The sequence below is a fragment of the Dasypus novemcinctus genome, chromosome 28 (assembly GCF_030445035.2).
Source record: "Dasypus novemcinctus isolate mDasNov1 chromosome 28, mDasNov1.1.hap2, whole genome shotgun sequence".
Classification (NCBI taxonomy): Eukaryota; Metazoa; Chordata; class Mammalia; order Cingulata; family Dasypodidae; genus Dasypus; species Dasypus novemcinctus.
The window spans coordinates 35,586,021-35,606,862 of record NC_080700.1 but is presented as its reverse complement, the minus strand read 5'-3'; the positions used below and the strand labels follow the sequence as shown (position 1 = coordinate 35,606,862).

The window sequence follows — 20,842 nt, the reverse complement described above, 5'->3', positions numbered from 1 at the left end:
GAGCCAAATCCACCTCCCAGATGTACCTTCTTGATAGGAGAGCAAACTCTGAAGGAGGCCACCAGCCAACTTAGAGCCAATTTGCAAAGACCAGGGAAAGTGCCCTTTGGCCTTGTTTTGTTTATTTCATTAGCCCTGGCACTCCAGAGCTCTGTTGTATGACTATCTGGATATAAACGCAAGGAACAGACAGCTCAGGGGCTAAATCCCAGGGTTATTGTTTTAAAATCTTATAATGTGCAGCGAGCAATAAAAGATTATAAGAGAAACAGAGGCAGGAACAAGATAAAGAGGCAGTCTTTTGGTCATACTGGATAAAGACTTTTAACAATAGGACCCCTGATATGCTCAAAAAGAAAAAAAACAATGCAGAGAAAGATCTAAAGAATATTGGGGGGGAAAAATTAATAATACAAGAATACTAATAAAGAGATAGAAATTTTAAAGAGGAACCAAACAAATACGAATTTGAAGACCAGAGAATCTGAAATAAAAAATTTCCTAGAGGATTTCAACAAAAGATTGAAGCTGGCAGAAGGAATCATGCCCACACGGAGAGCTGACACAACAAGATGACGCAACAAAAAAAGTGACACTTTTCCGGTGCCGCATGACAAGAATGCAAGCAGACACAGAAGAACACACAGCAAATGGATATAGAGACAACGGGGGTGGGGTGGGGGGGAGGGTGGCGGCTAAGAAGCAGAGAGAAAAAAGAATGAAAAAAAGCGAACAGGGCCCAAGAGATGTGAGTCACCATCAAGTATACCAACAGAGGCATCATGGAGGTTGCAGAAGGAACATTCAGAGAAATAACAGAAGAAAACTCCCCAAATATAAAGACATAAATACACACATTCAAGAAACCCAATGAAACCCAAGCAGGAAAAACTCTTGCCCAGACACTCAGGATTCAAACTGTTGAATGCCAAGGTCAAGGAGAGAGCTCTGAAAGCTGCAAGAGAAAAGCAATGTGCTATGTGTAAGGGAGTCACAATAAGATTACATGCCCGTTTCTTATCAGAAACCATGGAGACACAAAGGCAAGGAGATAAAATAATTTAAAGTGCTAAAAGCACGTAATTGCCAACCAAGATTTTTTTTGATTGGTGAAACTGTTTTTCAGTCATGGAGGACAGAGGACAGAGAAAGACATTCTCAGTTAAACAAAAGCACAGGGAATCTGTCTCCACCAAACCTGCCCTACAAACAATGCTAAAGAGAATTATTCAGATGGAAAAAAAAGACACCAAACGATAGATCAAAAACATCCTAAAGAAATAAAGTTCTCTGGCAGAGGCAACCACATGGGGAATTACTACCAACCTTAAAGAAATGAAAAGGATTACAGGAGAATACGACGAACAACTGTCAGCTAACAAATGAGATAGCCTAGATGAATTGGACCAATTCCTAGAAACACTAACTGCAGACAAAGGCCCCAGGAGAAACAGATGATCTCACCAATTAAAGGGACAGGATAAGTCATCAAAAACTCCCCAGGAAAGACAAGCCCACTGGTGGATTTTACCAAACATTCTTAGAAAATTAACACCAATCCTCCTCAAACCGTTCCAAAATATTGCAGAAGAGGGAATATTTCCTAACTCATTCCATGAGGCCAACATCACCCTAATACCAAAGCCAAAAAAAGACACAAGTAAAAAAAAAAAACATTAGACAAAGATCCCATATGAATATAGATGCAAAAATCCTCAACAAAAGACGAGCAAATTGAAATTAAAAGCACATTAAAAGAACTTACAGGAGAGCTGCAAACATAATTCAAAATCCAACTGAGAATTCCAACATATGATATTCGGTACCCATAGCTATCAACTTTAACACTTTGCCACATCCACAGAATCCATTCATCCACTCATGCATTCATCCTTGTATTGATATTCTTTGTAGACATCACGGTCCTTGAGCACCTATTATTTCCAGGTCCATTTCCTAAGAACAAGGCTATTCACTTATGTAACCACCTTAAGTGCAGTTATCAAGTTCAAGAACTCTAACCTTGATATAGAGTTTACAGCCTATATTCTAAAATGTTTTCATATGTCCCATTAATTTCCTTTTGGGTCTTTTCTCCTCATTATTAGACCCAGGCCAGATTTATGTTTACAATTATCACCATCTCTCTTTTTTTTTTAAAGATTTATTATTATTATTTTTATTTTATTTCTCTCCCCTTCCCCACCCCAGTTGTCTGTTCTCTGTGTCCATTTGCTGCGTGTTCTTCTTTTATCCGCTTCTGTTGTTGTCAGTGGCATGGGAATCTTGTGTCCTTTTTTTTGTGTCAGCTCTCCGTGTGTGCAGCACCACTCCTGGGCAGGCTGCACTTTCTTTCGCGCTGGGCGGCTCTCCTTACGGGGCGCACTCCCTGTGCATGGGGCTCCCCTACGCGGGGGGACACCCCTGCGTGGCACGGCACTCCTTGCGCACATCAGCACTGCACATGGACCAGCTCCACACGGGTCAAGGAGGCCCGGGGTTTGAACCATGGACCTCCCATGTGGTAGACGGACTCCCTAACCACTGGGCCAAGTCCGCGTCCCTATCACTAGTCTCTTTAGTTGCTTTGTCTTTTTTTTTTTAGTTGTGGAAACATACACATATATTTTATACATAACATAAAATTTCCATGTCAACTGCTCCCAGCACACCACTCAGTGGGACTGATCATATTCACGTTTGCGACCCCACCATCATCTATTACCAGCATTTTCTCATGACAGCAAACAAAAACCATTACGCATTAACTTCCCATTTCCCCTGCCCCAAGTTAATTAACTTAAATTTCTAAAAAAAATAATGTCCTTGATTTGGACTCAGTAAGACTATATTTATTTCGATGTAAGAAGACTCGTTGCAAATTCAATCCAAAGAAACACATTTATAAAAGCTGCCCAATTAAGTTCTGTATTACTGACTAGGACTTCGATTAAAGAAAGTAAACCTAGGGTACAGTCAGATGCTACATTACACAGAACTATGGACTACAAGGTTGGCTAAAAGTTACACAAACTAAATGACTTAGCGCCTCCCTCGATTTCTTTCAATCACACAATTTCCCCGTCTCCTCCCCTTAGCAGTGATGCTTTTCCCCCATAAGGAGTGGAATCCCTTGCGTTTTGACTGACACCGCTTTTGGCAACAAGAGTGTCCGTGATCTGTTCAGTCTCCCTCTGGATTCGAAGGACCATATGTTTTCAGCTCAATGTTGAATGGCTCCGCAAAGATTCTCTGTATTGCGTCTCCACGATTTTCAGGTCTTCGTTTCTTCGGCTCATTTGCATTCCAGAGCAGCATGGAGTGTAGGCGACAGCCCACGTGTGGGAACGCTGCCACGGTCAGGCGAGTCGGCCGGCCCCCCGTTTCCCACATCCTCCTGGCAACTGCGCCCCATTTGCACGAGGCATTCTAGAAGGACTCCCCAACCCAGGGGAGGGTCTATCAGGCAGTCAGACCTCTCGGGGGGCTCGGACCACCTCTGTGGGTACAGGCCCGAGAGCCCCTCAAATAGAAGGACACGCATCGGTAAAGACTTCACAAGCTGGCGTATGGTAGGAGCGTTCGCACATCGATCGTCCCTTGGAAGAATGACTTCCCATGTGGAGACCCTTCGTGTCTGAAAACTGTCACAGCGGCTGCGTCTGTGAACTGTCCACTGGGCGCCTGATTTCACTGTTTTCCAACATGCTCAGAGCAAGCTCTGAAGTAGGGACCGGGGAAACTGAGGCTTAAGAAACTTCAATGACGCCAGGCCACGGCCGGCACGTGGCAGAGGGCAACTCAACCCAGAGGCCTGGCGCCTGCAATGGGAGCTTGGAGGACATCATCTCCCTTTTCTTAATTGCCATTGGGAGGATGGCAGAAAATGACTAACAAACTAGACTGGCATCAAAAGGAAGGCAGGACATATTCCTCTCACTTAATTCCATGGACGCTTTGAAAGCCAGTACTACTGATTGCACACTTTGGATGAACTATGTCTTATTAATACGCATCAATAAAACACGTGGTTAAAAAAAAAAGATCGTGAGGTAAAATTTGTCAGTAACTCAGTGACCCATAATTAAGAACCTCTGTTCCCATTTTTTAAAAATCATACAGAATGTTTGAAACATGCAAAAGAGTATGTAGAAGTTGGCAGCAAAACTAACTAAACTGGATGTCACCAATACACAACACAACACTCAGAGTGGTGAGAAAGTCTACAGAAGAAGCAGAGAAATGGGCCCCGGAGGGCCATGGGTTCTTATAATTTATGAACCCAAATGTACTGGGGAAAAAACAAACAGAAACTAAGCTCCTAAATAAGAAACCTTCAGTTCCTTCACTGCCACGAAGGGGAAAAAAGTAATTACTTCATACTCATTTGTCTCGTGTGTTCCTTCTAAAAATCTATTCTAGAAAGTTGCTATCCTCATGTCTTTCTTTTTCAGCAGAGCCAGCTCATAAAAAGCCCTCCAAGTTCCATTACCTTGAGGTGCGGTTCTTTCTTCCTTATCTCAATGACACCTTTGGATGAATGTCATCTTTAATGAGCATATTAGCAATACCAATGGAACAGGAGGCGGACTTGGCCCAGTGGTTAGGGCGTCCGTCTACCACATGGGAGGTCCGCGGTTCAAACCCCGGGCCTCCTTGACCCGTGTGGAGCTGGCCCATGCGCAGTGCTGATGCGCGCAAGGAGCGCCCTGCCACGCAGGGGTGTCCCCCATGTAGGGGAGCCCCATGTGCAAGGAGTGCGCCCCGTAAGGAGAGCAGCCCAGCGCGAAAGAAAGTGCAGCCTGCCCAGGAATGGCGCCGCACACACGGAGAGCTGACACAAGATGACGCAACAAAAAGAAACACAGATTCCAGTGCTGCTGACAACAACAGAAGCGGACAAAGAAGACGCAGCAAATAGACATAGAGAACAGACAATGGGGGGGGGAATAAATAAATAAATCTTAAAAAAAAACAACAACAACCAATGGAACCTACTTGCCTCTAGCAAAAAAGAGAAGAAAAAAGGTGTTTCGTTCCAAGTGTTTAATAAAACTAGCAAAGTAGAAATTGACCATAAAATCAAGCCCTTTCTCCAAAGCTCCAAGGGGCCTTTTGTGAAAAATGTTCAGAATCATGCCTTGACGGTGTTGTGGGAAACTGGCTTACCTGTTCCTTATTGTAAACGTTACACCTGTTCTATTGCAGATGTTGCAGCTGTTCCCTATTATTGTAGATGATGCTGCAGTTCTAACAGCAAACAGCTGCTTGGTAGTTTCCAACAAATACGAGGTGGAAACTAGGGTCGAGGCTCTCAGTTCCAGGAGCTGTGAGTGCCCTGGTTCCATCCTTGGTTCCTCTCTCGTGTTCCTCTTTGTTCTTTATTTCTGCAAGTTCTGCGCCGCCTTCCTTTCGAGCAAACCTACTGCTGAGCTGGTTCTCAGCATGGCGGCTCCCAGGATTGGCATGAGGCCGTGGGAAGGGAGGCTAGCTTCTTAGGAAGACACACAGCTCAGCATCAAGGCGAGGAATCAGGGGCAGCGGGGTCTGTCACCCCACGCAGAGCCAAACCCTCGTTTCGGTGGGTGGTGACACGTGCCTGAGAAACCATCTCCCGGGCTCCTTCTTGGGGGGCGGTTCAGAGCAGGGGTGACCCTTGCCACACCTGGGAGAAGGGATCACACAAATCCCAACAAGTTTAAAAAACTTCTCACCATGATGAATGCACAACACGGTGATTATACTAAAAGCTGTTGATTACTCACTTTAGAGGGAGCGTGTGGGATGTGAACATATCCCAACAAAACGGCTTAATACAGAAATAAAAAACTGTGCAAGAATAGCCAGAAATAGCAGCTAATGTGCACAGCAGGAGAAACAGGGAGACTGAGGGGTGAAGGTGTTTCCTGTGTCTGTTTTGGGTTTAGTATTGGAATAATGAGAGTGCACTAGTAATGACTGAAGTGATGAAAGCACAGCTCTGTAATTATTCCAAATAACAGTGTACATTTTGGGTAAATTGCATGGTTTATTAATATGTATCAATAAAATCTGTTTGGGAAAACAAAAACAAACAAATACAAAGGCAGTCCCAGGGGCAAATCCAAGGCTAAGAGCCCCCACCCCCGGCACAGGGTGAGCCAGCTGTCTGCCAATGGCTAGACCCCCCGGTCATCCTGGGCCTTGACTCAGGGTGCAGCAGGCAGCTACCTCTGAAAGCATCGCCGAGGAAGAAAGAAGTTCAGCAAATTCTATGAGTGAAAGGAAAGGGCCACCATGTGCAAAAACAAACTCTAAGATGATTAAAGGCCTAAATGTAAGAGGTAAAATTCTACAAGAAAATATAAAAGATTTTTTATGACTCACAAAGCACAAATGATAAAGAAAAGGGTAGGCAAGGAAAAGGATAATAAACACATTCAAAAGATGACCAAACACATGGAGAGAATAGATCTGTAAACATAAACAGCAGTGTGTTCACATTCAGAATATATAAAGAATTTCTATTGGGAAGCAGATGGGGCTCAACGGATAGAGTGTCCGTCTACCACATGGGAGGTCCAGGGTTCAAACCCCGGGTCTCCTGACCTGTGTGGTGAGCTGGCCCATGCGCAGTGCTGATGTGCACAAGGGGTGCCCTGCCACACAGGGATGCCCCCCCCGTAGGGGTGCCCCACTTGCAAGGAGTGCACCCCGCAAGGAGAGCCACCCTGTGCAAAAAAAATGCAGCCTGCCCAGGAATGGCACCGCACACACTGAGAGCTGATCCAGCAAGATGATGCAACAAAAAGAAATGCAGTTTTCCAGTGCTGCTGACAAATACAAGCGGACACAGAAGAACACACAGTGAATAGACACAGAGAGCAGACAACGGGAGGAAAGAGGAGAGAAATAAATAAAATAAATCTTTAAAAAAAAAAAACAATTTCTATCAATAAGAAAAAGACCAACAACCCCATAGAAAATAGAAAATAGATTGAGAGGTGAAGAATTTTCTTGTTTGTCTGGTTTTTGTTTATTATTACTGAAATAATGAAAATTCTCTAATAATGATTGAAGTGATGAATGCACAACAATGCAATTATATCAAATGCCACTGATTGTACACTTCAGATGAACTGTGTGCTTTATTAGTATGGATCAATAAAATTATTTGTTAAAAAAACACCAAATCAAAAACCACCAAACAAAAAGAAGAAAATAGGCAATTCACAGATGTCCTCAAATGTCCAAAGATATATAAACCTCACAGCTATAATGAATGACCGTTTCTTCCCCCAAAGACTGGCACAGCTTAAAAAAAATCTAACAATACAAGTAGGGGCCAGGACATAGGGAAATTAGAAATCTCAGTAATGATTGCAGTATAAACTGGTACAACAACTTTGGAGAGTGATTTGGTTTTATCCATAAAGTTGATGCAGTCTTCCTAAAAAAATCCCAGTCTCATGCCCAGGTAAAAACCCTAGCACCTGTGTGCAAAGACAAAGAAAAGAATGCTCACTGCAGCATTATCTGAAAGAGCGGGTCCCTAGAAATAATTGAAATGCCCCTCAAGGGAGATGCCCAGCAAGTGTGCTACTGCTGCAGAAAGGAAAAATACAATGCAGGCAAAATGAGGCTTCTTTCATCAGAGCTACAGGGATAAATGCAAAACTGTCCTGTTGAACAGAAACAGCCAGTTATGGAGCAGGGGCTGGCAAACTCTGGCCTGCGGGCCAAATCGGGCCTGGCTCCTCTTTTGGTCTGGCCTGCCAGCTGAGAGCAAGTATTACATTTTTAAACGTTTGGAAAAAGGAAGATAAAATAACAGAAGAATATTTCATCACACGCAAAAATTATATGAAATTCAGATCTCAGTGCCCATTACTAAAGCTTTATGGGAACGAAGCCGCACTCATTCATTCATCTTATCTGTAGCTGCCTTTGCCATTGAGTGCATTCGACAGCAACGCTATGGCTTGCAAAGCCTAAAGTATTTACTCCCTAGTACCTTACAGAAAAAATTTGTTGACTCCTGAAATAGAACAAGGCAGATGGTAACATTAATTAATACATAAAATTTATTTTTATTATTTTTTTAGAAGGTACCAGGGATTCAGCCCGAGACCTTGTACATGGGAAGCAGGCGCTCAAACCACTGAGCTACACCCGTTCCCCTAATTCATAGAATTAAAAAAAACATAACAGAGGAGTGGATGTTGCTCAAGTGGCTGACTGCCCCCAGTACCTCCTGAAAAACAAACAAAAACATACAAAACAAAACCACAAGTCTCTGGTTCTCAAACTGTGCACTGAGGCACCCCAGGGCAGGGCAGTGAACTCAGAGGCAATGTGGAATATTTTATTTTACTTTATTTATTTATTTTTAAAATATATTTATTTATTTCTCTCCCCTCCCCCCCACCCCAGTTGTCTGTTCTCTGTGTCTATTTGCTGCGTGTTCTTCTTTGTCTGCTTCAGTTGTTGTCAGCGGCGCGGAAATCTGTGTTTCTTTTCGTTGCGTCATCTTGCTGTGTCAGCTCTCTGTGTGTGTGGTGCCATTCTTAGGCAGGCTGCACTTTCTTTCATGCCGGGTGGCTCTACTTATGGGGCGCACTCCTTGCGTGTGGGGCTCCCCTACGCGGGGGACACCCCTGAGTGGCAGGGCACTCCTTGCCCGCATCAGCGCTGCGCATGGGCCAGCTCCACACGGGTCAAGGAGGCCTGGGGTTTGAACCGTGGACCTCCCATGTGGTAGACGGATGCCCTAACCACTGGGCCAAGTAATGTGGGATATTTTAAATTTTTGAGGGCAACACAGCAATAATTGGCACCTGCAGTGTGCTGCAAACACCACTAGTTCCAGGTAGCTCAGGTTCAATGTTAGATCTACGCCCACTTCAATGACAACATATATTTGCAAAGTTGGGTTTTTTGGTGGTTGCTATGTTGAAAAGCAAAAACTGTAAAACCCAATGTGGAACAGGAAACGAGGGTGGCCACGTCCACTCCAGCGCCAAGGTTTGAGAAGCCTGCACGGTGGCTGGCAGGGGCATACATCCCGTTACTGAATTACGGCGGTTACTTAAGAAGGATATGTTATATTCTCTATTCGATTTATGTGTCATTTTTCAAACAGCCATGAAGTTGTTAGGACATAAATACCCACTAAGAGTTGGCCCTATTTAACACATGGCAGTGTGAGGTATTCCTTTTGGCCTGGGAAGCCAGGGAAACAGTTTCTGTGATTTTACTAAGGGCTCTGTGACCAGAGAATGTTTGGGCACTTCTGCTGTCTCTTTTGTGGATTTGTGCATATGTGGGCAGAGTAAAAAAGCAGGGCTGGGAGAAGACCCCTCATCAGGACAGCGGCACCCAAGAGGGAAGAAGAAAAAGGAATGAGGGCCAGACAGGGGTCCACGGGGCCTCGAGCAGGCTCCTTAATGTTTTATTTCTTTTTAAAAATCTGGAGCACTCAGAGCACCAGGCCAGGATCAGATAAACTGAGGGTGTAAACACGGGTGTTTGTTACTTTAGTCTGCAAACCTTCCTGAATACTGTATGCTCTGAATATTGATAGTTCACTTTTTTACTTTTAGAGGACTAGCTGATGAAAAAAAAGATGACACAAAAGGTTAGGAAGAAGGAGTGGATGTGGCTCAGGTGACAGGGCTCCCGCCTACCACACGGGAGGTTGCTGGCTCAGATCTGGTGTCTCCTAAGAACACAGCGAGCTGGCGCAATGGGCTGGCGTGGTAAGCTGACATAAGAGACACAAGAAGGAAAAACATAGTGAGAGATCAATAAAGCAGGAAGCTGAGGTTCCTGCTGCCTCCTAAAGAAGACAGTGAGCTGACGCAACCGGCAGGTGCAGCGAGCTGACATGACAAGATGATGCAACAAGAGATGCCGGGAGGGAAAACAATGAGAAGACACAACAAAACAGGGAGGTGAGGTGGCTCAAGCGTTTAGGCACCTCCCTCCCACATCAGAGGTCCTGGGTTTGGCTTCTGGTGCCTCCTAAAGAAACAAGGAAGACAAACAGACACAGCAAGTACAAAACAATGAGGGTGAAGGGGTGGGGAGAAATAAGTAAAGAAATCTTTTGAAAAAGCTTAGGAAGAGAAAGATGAGGTAGAGTAAGGGCTAGACTGTACCGAGTGAGGCAGGGATGAACCAAGCCATGTAAGAGAAATCAGAACTCCTGGGACAGTAAAGATGATCTTCCCTTACAGCCAGGCTTTCCTGAGCATAGGGGTTAGAAGACAATATCCGTTTCCCAGATTAGAGTTTACCAAACTTTAGCAAATGACCTTCAGGCCAGGGCATCCCACCGCCAGCACATCTCCCTGATTTAATTATGAACACAGTCGTTAAAGGAAAAAAAAAAAAAAAAAAGGAAGTATCCTAACCAAAATAGAGGCTGGGCTGGGCTCTTTGTTTCTAAGTCATGTTAAACAGAGGCAGTTTGGGGAGAAGGAAAGCTTAGAAAGCTGGAAGATTGCACCAGATTTCTTTTTAAGGGTGGGTGAAATTATAGGAATGTTTCGTTCAGTCTGTTTTCTTTCTACCCCAGTGCAGTAATATTTAAAATTTCATGGCAATAACAATGGAAACAGAGAACAAGCAAGGAGATGGATGTATTCTCCAAGCACTGTCTCCTGAAGCTGTAGAAACATTTACAACTGCTCCCAGAAAGGGTGAGGAGAACAAGAAGCAGAGGTCAGTGGCCAGAGATGGACACCGAAAGGTAGCTGAGAGGCAACCCCTTTAATCAGCAATTTGTTTGGAAGAAACAGAGTTAACAGAAACGAAGGAAAAATAACCCACCATTGCGATGGGATGGGCATGACACAACTATATTGGTACTATTTTTAAAGTGACCATCTATTGCAGAAAGATCATCTAAAATAATTTTTCTTTTTCGAAGGGAGTGGACAGGAAGCGATATGAGAAAATCACTTAAGGCAGGTGTGATGGTGAGGCTAATGTGTCAACTGGGCCAGGTAATTGGGGCCACTGTTTGGTCAAGCAAGCACTGGGCTAACTGTACTACAAGGGCATTTATGGACTTGAGTCACCATTGACTTTACTGCAGTGGTAAATCCTAGATAGCTGATCAGTCAGGGAGATTGCCATCAGCAGTGAGTGACACTTAACCTAATCAGGTGAATGCCTTCAAAGGGGAAGTGATTCCAGCATTGAGGAAGAATTTCCCAGCTCGTCTTTGGAGAGCCAGCTTCTCCCTGAACTCATCAAGGACGTTCATGTACTTTCATCGGAGCCCCTGGTTGCAGCCTGCCTGCGGAACCTGGACTTGTGCATCCCCACGGCTGTGTGATAAGACTCTTACAGCATCGCATACTACTGACAGATATCTCCTGTTGATTCTTTTCCCCTAGAGAGCCCCGACTAGTACAGCAGGATACCCAAATGATGACGGGCACTTTGGAACATCGAGAGCTGCGTTCCCATTGGGCACTCAGGAAATGGGGGCATCGACGATGAAAATACTAATAGGGCTTTGTTTCCCAAGCCTACTCAGTTTGCCTCGGAACTGTGATGTCTGTCTGCTCTGATTGCTAAATCCTTATCCTGAACTGATCTAGGCCGAGACTGCAGGATTTAACTGGGTATTGGTCTAATAGTTCTCTTTGCTGCACGTACACATGTATATCCAGGAGGCGCCCGGAGATAAAAGCCTGTGTCCCACGGAGAAGCATGGCAGTCAATCAGACAACTCCTTGACGAGCACTTGCGGACAGTCAATGTGGATGGCGCATCCAAACCCTGCCACGCCTCCCACGGATCACTTGAAAGTGAAAAAAGTTAAATGGCACACGAGGGCCACGGGGCCGTGGATGCCCACCAGTGGTTCTTTATCTGGGTTGAGTCACGAAACCCTTTGAGGCGCTAAATGAGAAGGACAGAGCCTTTTTCCAGCAAATAAACTGTAATAAAATTACACTTATATCTTCATGTATCTAATTCTGTACATAATTATGAGAGGGGAGATAATTTCGTATTTAATTATGGGAGAGAGGCTGTAAACCTACTATGTAGAGATCCCTCTGTTGGCTGCTACCCTAAGTTAAGAACCTCTGGCTACCGAGATTGACCAAATTCAAAGCGTACTACTATACGGCCCCCGTGAAGGCAAGGGCTTCATTTGAAAAACGGAATTATAACCAAATTACAAGGGCAGAGAGCAAATTTTAAATATCCAAGCATTCTGCGTAAGCCTGATATTCCTATAAATAGTCTGAATATGGGATAATTTTTTTAAAATGCAGGAGCCCTGGGAATTCATTGTTGTTTTCTTTTCTTTTTTTGAATAGTATATGATTAGAGCTTGATGCCTAAGAACTGTTTTGCCTTTACAGCAGTAAGTGGAAGTTAAATGAACTCCCAAGAGGAGAGAAACAGAGCACTATATGGTGACCACAGCACCTTTTAAAAAATTCTCATGAAGTGTTTGGGTCTAGTTGGATGCATTCAGGCAATTAATTAAACAAACTTCATTCTGTTTTATGTCAAATAGAATATTGATTTCAATATCTTGGATTAATTATTGCAAAGTAGACAAAAAATAATTCCTTCCTTATGTGTACTGGGAGAGAACAAAAAAATCAGATTAAATGTCCTGGTAATAATGAGAAAATCTTATCTAAGAGATTCCCAGCATCTCTTAATGTAATACTTAATCTCATAACTGCACTGCACAATCCATCGAAATTCTGTTTATGTGCTTGTCTCTCTCTCACACAGAGGGCAGGGAATGTGCCTTAATCCTCTTTATTTCCCAGCTCCTAGCATACATTACTACAGATGTAGCAGAAAAGTCAATAAATAGGTCCTGAAGTGAATTACTTCAAAGGACTTTTCCTAGAATTTACCCAGAAGTGAATTTGCTAGATCATTTGCTAATTTTCAGTTTTACTGGAAATCCTGCCAAATTGCTCTTTTTTCCGTGAATGGCCTCTCCACATTTTCTATTGGATCATTTGTCTTTTTCCTACCGATTTGTTTCTTGGTGCTTTATATATTCTGAACACTAATTCTTTGTCTTATTTTTGCAAATGTTTTTTCCCAATCTGTCACTTGTCTTTTAAACTTGTATCTTAATTGCCAAACACATTTTTTTTAACGAACCAAAATTACAGATTTTTTTTTTCTTTTGGATTTGAGCTTTTTATATCTTAAGAGATCCTCCCAACTATGACATACTCTAAGAACATTTCTAAGTACTTTCCTAAGAACAGAATTTCCTCCTGTGATTTCCAATAAACCTTGATCTGTATGAGGATGGTAAAATGGGATTTCTTTGGTCTCTTTGGTTTGATGCCCCAGGATGGTGTTAATTGTGCCCACACACCAAAGGATGATGCTAGACGACACAGGATTTGCAAAGTTGTTTGAAAACAGCTTTCACGACCCTTAGCTGCAAGAGGGTTGACAAGGCTAGAGCCTGGCAAAGGATTTCTTCAAAGAACAGTGGCTTCCTCATTCCACCATAGCTGGTAGGAAATAGGGTAAACCTCGGGTAGTGGCGCAGAAAAAGCTGAGATTTGACATCATCAATTACATCTAAGCAGCATTTCAGGAAATGCATTCTTCATTTTTCTGTAAGGAATGACTTTGACTTCATTGTCAGGAAAAAATAAGATAAAGATAAAAGGAAATGTAACCATCAGTAGTCACTTACTAGTAAGGGTGAAGAATAGTAATGAGGAGTGGCTAAAGTTATTGAGAATTATCGGGAGCTATGTTGGGATTCAAGACACAATTCATTTAATCCTTATTTCAAACCTGTGAGGCAAGACCTGATAAAAGCCCTCATTTACACATAAGGAAACTGAGGCACAGAGGTTACACGCCTCGGAAAGCTCTGGAGCCATCCTCCAGCCACCTGGCAATGAGCAGACTTCACTGTCACTGTGTGCTTCCATTTACAACCCTTGAGACTACAAAGGATCCCAGAAATAACTAGCACAGTTGCTGTTGGGGGTTCAACCTTGTCCCCCACAAAAGGCATCCTCAGGTGTCAACCCTTGACCCTGCAGCTGTGACTCCGTTTGTAAACAGGACCTTTGACGATGTCAGTATAAGTCAATGTGGGTCCAAACCGAACGAGGGCGGGCCTTGATCCAACATGGCAGAAGTCCTTCTACGCAAGGGACATTGGGAAGAGGGGAGCCATGGGGAAGCCAGAAGAGAAAGGAGAACATGCTACCACGGGACGGGAAAGCCAACGAACCCCAGAGAATGCAGCCCAGCAGAGGAAGCAGGCCCCCTAGCTTCTGCAACCATGAGCCAAAACACTGCTGTGGTTAAGCCAGCCCCCTGCATGGTTTTTGTTTTAGCAGCCAAGAAACTGCAACGATCGCGGACATTTGCATCGTTCTCTAGGGTTTACAAAGTGCTTTCTCGTTTGATACTCATTAAAACGGTGCACCAGAGGCGTTCTCAGCTGATCGACCTAGGGACAGAGTCTGAAGGTGGCTCACTGGCCTGGGGTTATCCATCAGGGAGGGTCCTAACCCAAAGCTCCCAGCTCAGGGAGCATGGCACCCCTCCCACCTGGCCCAAACTCTCCTTTTTCAGATAAGAATGTGGACAAGGCAGGCCAACTGGCTTTCCCTTTGAGAGCTAGTCTACCTCGCATGCCTCCTCGGCCTGTACCTTTAAAAGTGCTTTGTCACTTCCTTGTCTACTGTGTTCACATCAATGCTACAGCTTCTTCCATTACTCATCACAACAGTTCTACAGTAGAATATCAGTAAGTCCACTCTAGTCCATATTTTATTCCTCCATCCTGTAGACCCTGGGATGGTGATGTCCACTCCACCTCTAAATTGAGAGGGAGCTTAGATCCCACACGGCTGATGGATGGGATTCTCCTGCTTGCAGTTGTAGGCACTCTTGATTCCCTGGTATGGTGATTGACTAGCTTCACCTCCCTGTTAGCTGACCTAGGTAAGTCCAATGAACAAAACGGTAGGAGTTGCAACTCTACTGAGGTTCAAGGACCAGCAAGCATGTGACCAGTCCAGAGATTCAAGTCTCCTGAGTATACACCAACCCCAGCGCCAACCACAGGTTCAGTAAAGTGACAGCAGAGAGGTCAACTCTGAGTCCAACTCCATCACACTCAGGAACACAAATTCCAAAGTAGGACCCACTGACAAGGCACTGAACTCCAGAGCCATCTGCCATGACCGTAGGACCTGGGTGTCTCCATAGCCCTCAGGAGCACCAGTACCTGGGGTTGTATCTACTTTGGCTGTCTCTAGGATTCTGCTAAGACGTGCATTAAGTGCGACCCCTCTGATGACCTCCCGACACTTTTATGAAGACTCTTAGCCATATAAACTCATCTATCTTTACCAGTTCCCCACTGAGGACAGGCAGAGGGAAGAACAGATTGATGTGGGGGCATTTTCGGGACTTGGGGTTGTCCTAAATGATATTGCAAGGACAGATGCTGGGCATGATCAATCCTGCCACAACCCACTGAATGGACTGGGGGAGAGTGTAAACTACAATGTAAACTATCATCCATGCGGTGCAGCCGTGCTTCAAAATGTGTTCACCAAATGCAATGAATGCCACCATGACGAAAGAGGTTGTTGATGTGGGAGGAGTGGGGGGTTGGGGGGTGAGGTATATGGGAACTGCTCATATTTTTTAACGTAACCTTTTTTGTGATCTATGTATCTTCAAAAAATACAAGTAAAAAAATGCATGTATAAGGAAAAAAAAAAGTGCTTCGTCACTGTAACCCGTTCCAAATAGGTGCTGACAAAGCAGCGAGCCCTGGCAGCCTAAGCCGGCTTTCTTCTCTAGGCGCCTTGATTTGCGGGGCTAATGTGTTAGAACCAGCACTTAAGCAGCCAACTTTTCAATGCCTGCCCTCACCCAGCCACCCTGCCCGTTAGCGCTGATCAATCAAGCAAATCCCTTTAGACATCACTTCCACGCCCGCTCAGAGTGGATCCGGCACCGAAGCAGCAGAGCACAGCGGAGCTGGGTGATGCGGCCCTTTGATGCACTCGACCACATAAATCATCATTTGATCCTGACTCTAGGGCTACCAGGAATTCTTAAAACGGTTTCTAGAACCCCGAGTGAACTTTGCAATGTCTGAGCATGAACCTGCAGAGCTGAGTTTTCCATCCAGCAGAATCTTTTCTAATAAAATAACTCACTTCTGAGTTTGAGCGCAGGTCTGGACATCAAAGGCTGATGAAAAGTTGAAAGAAGCGATGGCGACGCAATACCACGGCATGCATGTGGTTATGGGAATTACCTGCTGGCTTGTGGAAAGCTGCCAAGGTCACCCGACATGTGTCAAATTAAGGGGTTCTAACACGAATCATTCCCTTCCCCTCCTTTCAACTTTCTCACAGCCTAAATGTCATGGCTTGGTTGAGGTTGGCACTGAAAAAGCAAAGACTACAGCGGTTGCCCCCGCCATCTGGCTGGAATGGTCAACTAAGGTCAAAGAGGGGAGGGTGCCCCAAAGGAGAACTTGACTACAGCAAAGGGTCTGAAGCCTTAGCAATGAAAATTTCCAAACCTACTGGTTGGGAATCTCCCCTCCATTAGGTCATAAAACATGCAGGATTTGGGGAAGAGAGAAGTGGCTGCATTATTAGCAGGATATTAGAATTGAGCATGTGCTTCAATTGGAATTCTCTATACCATTAGAGAGCATGCTCCTGGAGGGCAGGAGGGACTGACCACTGTGTCCCCAGCTCTGAGTACCATGCTTTGCACATGGTAGGCTCTTGATAAATATTGGCTGAATGATTCAGTCATCTCATTTGGTTTTCACAACCGTCTTATATGGCTGATACTACATTGTTATCACCATTTTCCACACGAGCAAGTTGGGGTCACAGGTAGCACCAAGGTCACTAGGCCAGTAAGGGTCAGAGCTTATCAACCCCATCACCTGACATCAGACTCTACATTGAACCACCGGATAATTTCACTGGCGTCAGCCAGCCCGGAGGGTTTTCCAACACTGAGGCCCTCTACGAACAGTGCATCGTAGAGCATACTTCATGTCAGGATGGACACATCGCTCGACTGCCATCACCGTCGTTTCAGTTTCATCAGTGTTCTGCAAATAACTTAAAAGGACACGACTTACCCACGAAGCCTTCTTGACCGACCAATTTCAGAGCAATTTTATCCGCCAACACGGAAGAGTTCCCGTGAGCTATGTTGGCAAAAGGTCCGGCGTGTACAAACACAGGTGTGCCCTATAAAAGCAGAAGAAGGAATTCAACCCCAAAGGACCAATGGGAGAATGTAAACCAAGATCAGGTTGGGGCAAGCAAGGTGGGAAAGAAGCTAAGGGATGCTTAGACCCACCCACGCCACTTTTCTATTTGCATTATCAAGGCATATTCAATGCACAAAAACTCTCAGACTTAAAACACCCATACTTGCTCAAGGGACCTAACCAACTTCCTACTTATTTGAGAACAGTGTTCTACATTTCAGTGCTGAGCCAGGGAGAAAAGCTACAAGAATACGCACATTTCCTACCATAATTTTGGTAAGCCACTGTTAGCTGACTCAAAGGCCATTTCAGAAACAATTTACCTTATTTCATATTGCTCTGCATTCTATTTTTTAAAAAATGGTGCTGAGACAAGCCAGACATAAAAGGACAAATATTGTATGAGCCCACTTATATAAAATATCTAGAATAAGTAAATCCATAGACACAGAAGGTAGATTGGAAGTTACCAGGGCCTGGGGCCTGGGAAGAAATAGATTTATTACTTAATATTCTGATAGAGTTTCTGTTTGAGGTCATAAAAAAGTTTTGTTAATAGATGTTGGTAAGGCAGTACAGCATAGTAAATGTGATTAATGCCACTGAATTGTACCTTTAAGAATGGCTAAAATGGGAAATTTCATGAGATATATATATATGTCACCGCAATTAAGAAATAAAAAACCCTAAAAAGCAAACAAAAAAATGTAATTAGATTACAAAGGTCTAGGAAGTCTATTTAATTTTTTTTCAATAAGAAATCTGTCAGTTCAAGAAGAACCTTAAGTCAGCATAAAAATCAACAAAATTAATGCATTATGGGAGTCACGGCATAATTAAATTTATTATAGGTCATTTTTATGTTCATTATAATAAATTTGTTATTCTGAATTTTTAAAACTCTGGCTAAGTTGTTCTTGTTTAATTCCAATAGAATTGTCTCACAGGCTAGAAATCTGGTAACTATTATGATAACAAAAGCAAAGGAAAATTTCACTCATAGTACAAGTTTAGTGTAAATTCCTACTAAAAGGACAAAAGAAATCAACATAGGGAATTAGGAAAATATCATTAGATTTTAATTATTTAAACAAAATCTATCTATATATTCAATTTTAATGGCTTTTCTATACTTGTACTTTTACCTTATTGGTAAGGGTAAACCTTATCCCTATCTAAAAGAATTTATTCCCATGCATTCAAATACTCAAGCCAGGGCCATCGAGGTCCATGTGTACAAGGCCTCAGCTCCACCTGGTAAAACCTTTCAGAACAGAGCAAGGACAGGGAGTAAATGGGGGGGGGGGAGGGTGCTGAGGGCTGGGAGTGCTGGAAAATTCCCACACACTACGGTGGGCTGTTAGCTGAATAAGTTTCCAAGATGAAAATGCTGAACAAAAGCAGGAGGAGAGGAAGTAAGAGAAAAACCATCTTTGAGAATGAGAAAGAAAAAGTATCAAAGCCATGACATGAGTTCCCTACTGGCTCTTCAGGAGCAAAAAATCACAGGGTCCTGATGAAGTCATATAAAATTAAGTGGAAAAAAAGTTGGGCTATAAAACCCAAACATATGTGTTGAAGGATCAGTCTATCACCCACCCATCACCCATCCATCCATCCATTCATCTATCCATCCACCCACCCATCCATCTATCCTCCCATTCATCCATCCATCCACCAACTATCCATCTTCCCATCCATCCATTCACCCATCCATCCACCCACTCACCCATCCATCTATCCATTACCCATTCATCCATCTATCCACCTATCCACCCACCCACCCATCAATCCCTCATCCACCCATCCATCACCCATCCATCCATCCATTCATCTATCTGCCCACCCATCCATCCATCACAATCCATCCAGCCATCACCCATCCATCTACCCACCCACCCTCCCATCCATCCATCCATCCATCTTTAGCATCTAATTGCTATGTGTCCATCTAGAATGTTTCACTTCTATCTAGATAAACCTTTGAAATGCTCTGAAGAAAACACTTTTAAGAAGACCTTAACATCTCCACCACCTGCATCAGTCTCAGCACGGTGCTGCCTCTGGAAAGCGAACTGAGTTGGTAAAAGCTCAATGATGACGAGGTCACAGGCCTCGTCTCCAGGTGGGCAGCTGGCTTTGTACTTCTCCAGGATGCAGCCCTCCCTGTAATCACCTGTCCAGGGAACACAAGGTGCTGGTCCCCAGGAGTGGGGACAGGTGAGGAGGTGTGACTGAATCAGCATAAGCCCATTGTTAGTCTTGGGATAACAACTCCAAGCCCTGGGCCAACAGCAGCATTATAATGGAAAAAGGAAAGGATTTTTATGTTCTGTAGAAGCTTTCTTGTATTTTATACTAACCTATCAGCAAAACCATTTTACTATGTTGTGTAAAGGTAGTTCTTGCCGGAAGTGGCAGACCTAGATAAGGTGACAGGAAGCAGAAGCCACCTTCTTCTTCACATGAGAAACTAAGGCTCAGAGAGGCCAAGGAACTTTTCCAAGACCGCAAGTTCTAGCCAGAGAAATTAGGCAAGAAAAAGAAATAAAAAGCAGCCATATTGGAAAGGAAGAAGTAAAACTGTCGCTATTTGCAGATAACCTGGTCCTATATGCAGAAAGACCTGAAAAATCTACAACTCCACTAGAGCTAATAAATGAATTCAGCAAAATGGCAGGACACAAGACAAACACGCAACAGTCAGTAGTATTTGGCAGTTCCTCAGGAAGTGAAGTCAATGTTTATAGTGGCATTATTCATAATTGTTAAAAGATGGAAGCAACAAGTCTCCTTCAACTGATGAATGGATTAAAAAAATATGGTAGGTACGTACAATGGAGTATTACTCAGCCATGAAAAGGAATTTCATTCTGACACATGCCACAATGTGGATGAACTTTGAAGACATCATGTTGAGTGAAATAAGCCAGACACAAAAGGACAAATATTTATGATCTCACTGATAAGATATAATTAGAATAAGCAAATTCATAGTCAGAAGTTAGAATACAAGTTACCACCAGCTGGGGTGGGGATAGGGAATGGGAGTTAATGGTTGAGTTGTCCAGTTTCTATGTGGGTTGATGTGAAGTCTTAGTAATGGATGGTGGTGATGGTAGCACATTGTGGATGTAATTCACAGCACTGAATCATATATGAGAATGTAGTAAAAGGAGAAAAACAAGAGAGGACTGTGGAATTCCGTCAACCCTACTGTAAATGATGGACTATATTTATAGTTAATAGTACAATTATAAAAATGTTCTTTCCTGAATTGGAACAATTATATCATACTAACGTAAGGTGTTAAAAATAGGGTGATATATTTTATGTATTTTAGGCATGACTTTTGTGGTAAACTGACTTTTCTAATTTAAAAAAAAAAGGCAAATTAGAAAAGCTAATATGAATGTGCTATTCCAACTCCTGAAACTTTAGACAGATACTGGCTTTGTAAGTTTAAGTCTCGTCAATTAGTGCTTTGTTAGCCAGCATATGAATCATGAAATCCTCTATAAACACACAGTGAACTCTGTTTTCGATGACCAAGTAGTTTATTCCACT

At 43.5% G+C, this 20,842-nt stretch overlaps 1 protein-coding gene across 1 annotated transcript in view; it reads right to left on the bottom strand.

Annotated features, from left to right (window-relative positions):
- The window catches only part of MTHFD1L (methylenetetrahydrofolate dehydrogenase (NADP+ dependent) 1 like), a 204,680-nt gene that overhangs the window by 108,400 nt on the left and 75,438 nt on the right, over window positions 1–20,842 (bottom strand). The window contains exon 20 of the mRNA XM_058289725.1: window positions 17,141–17,252. Within this exon, the coding sequence (XP_058145708.1) occupies window positions 17,141–17,252 (112 nt within the window). The remainder of the gene's footprint in view (window positions 1–17,140; window positions 17,253–20,842) is intronic.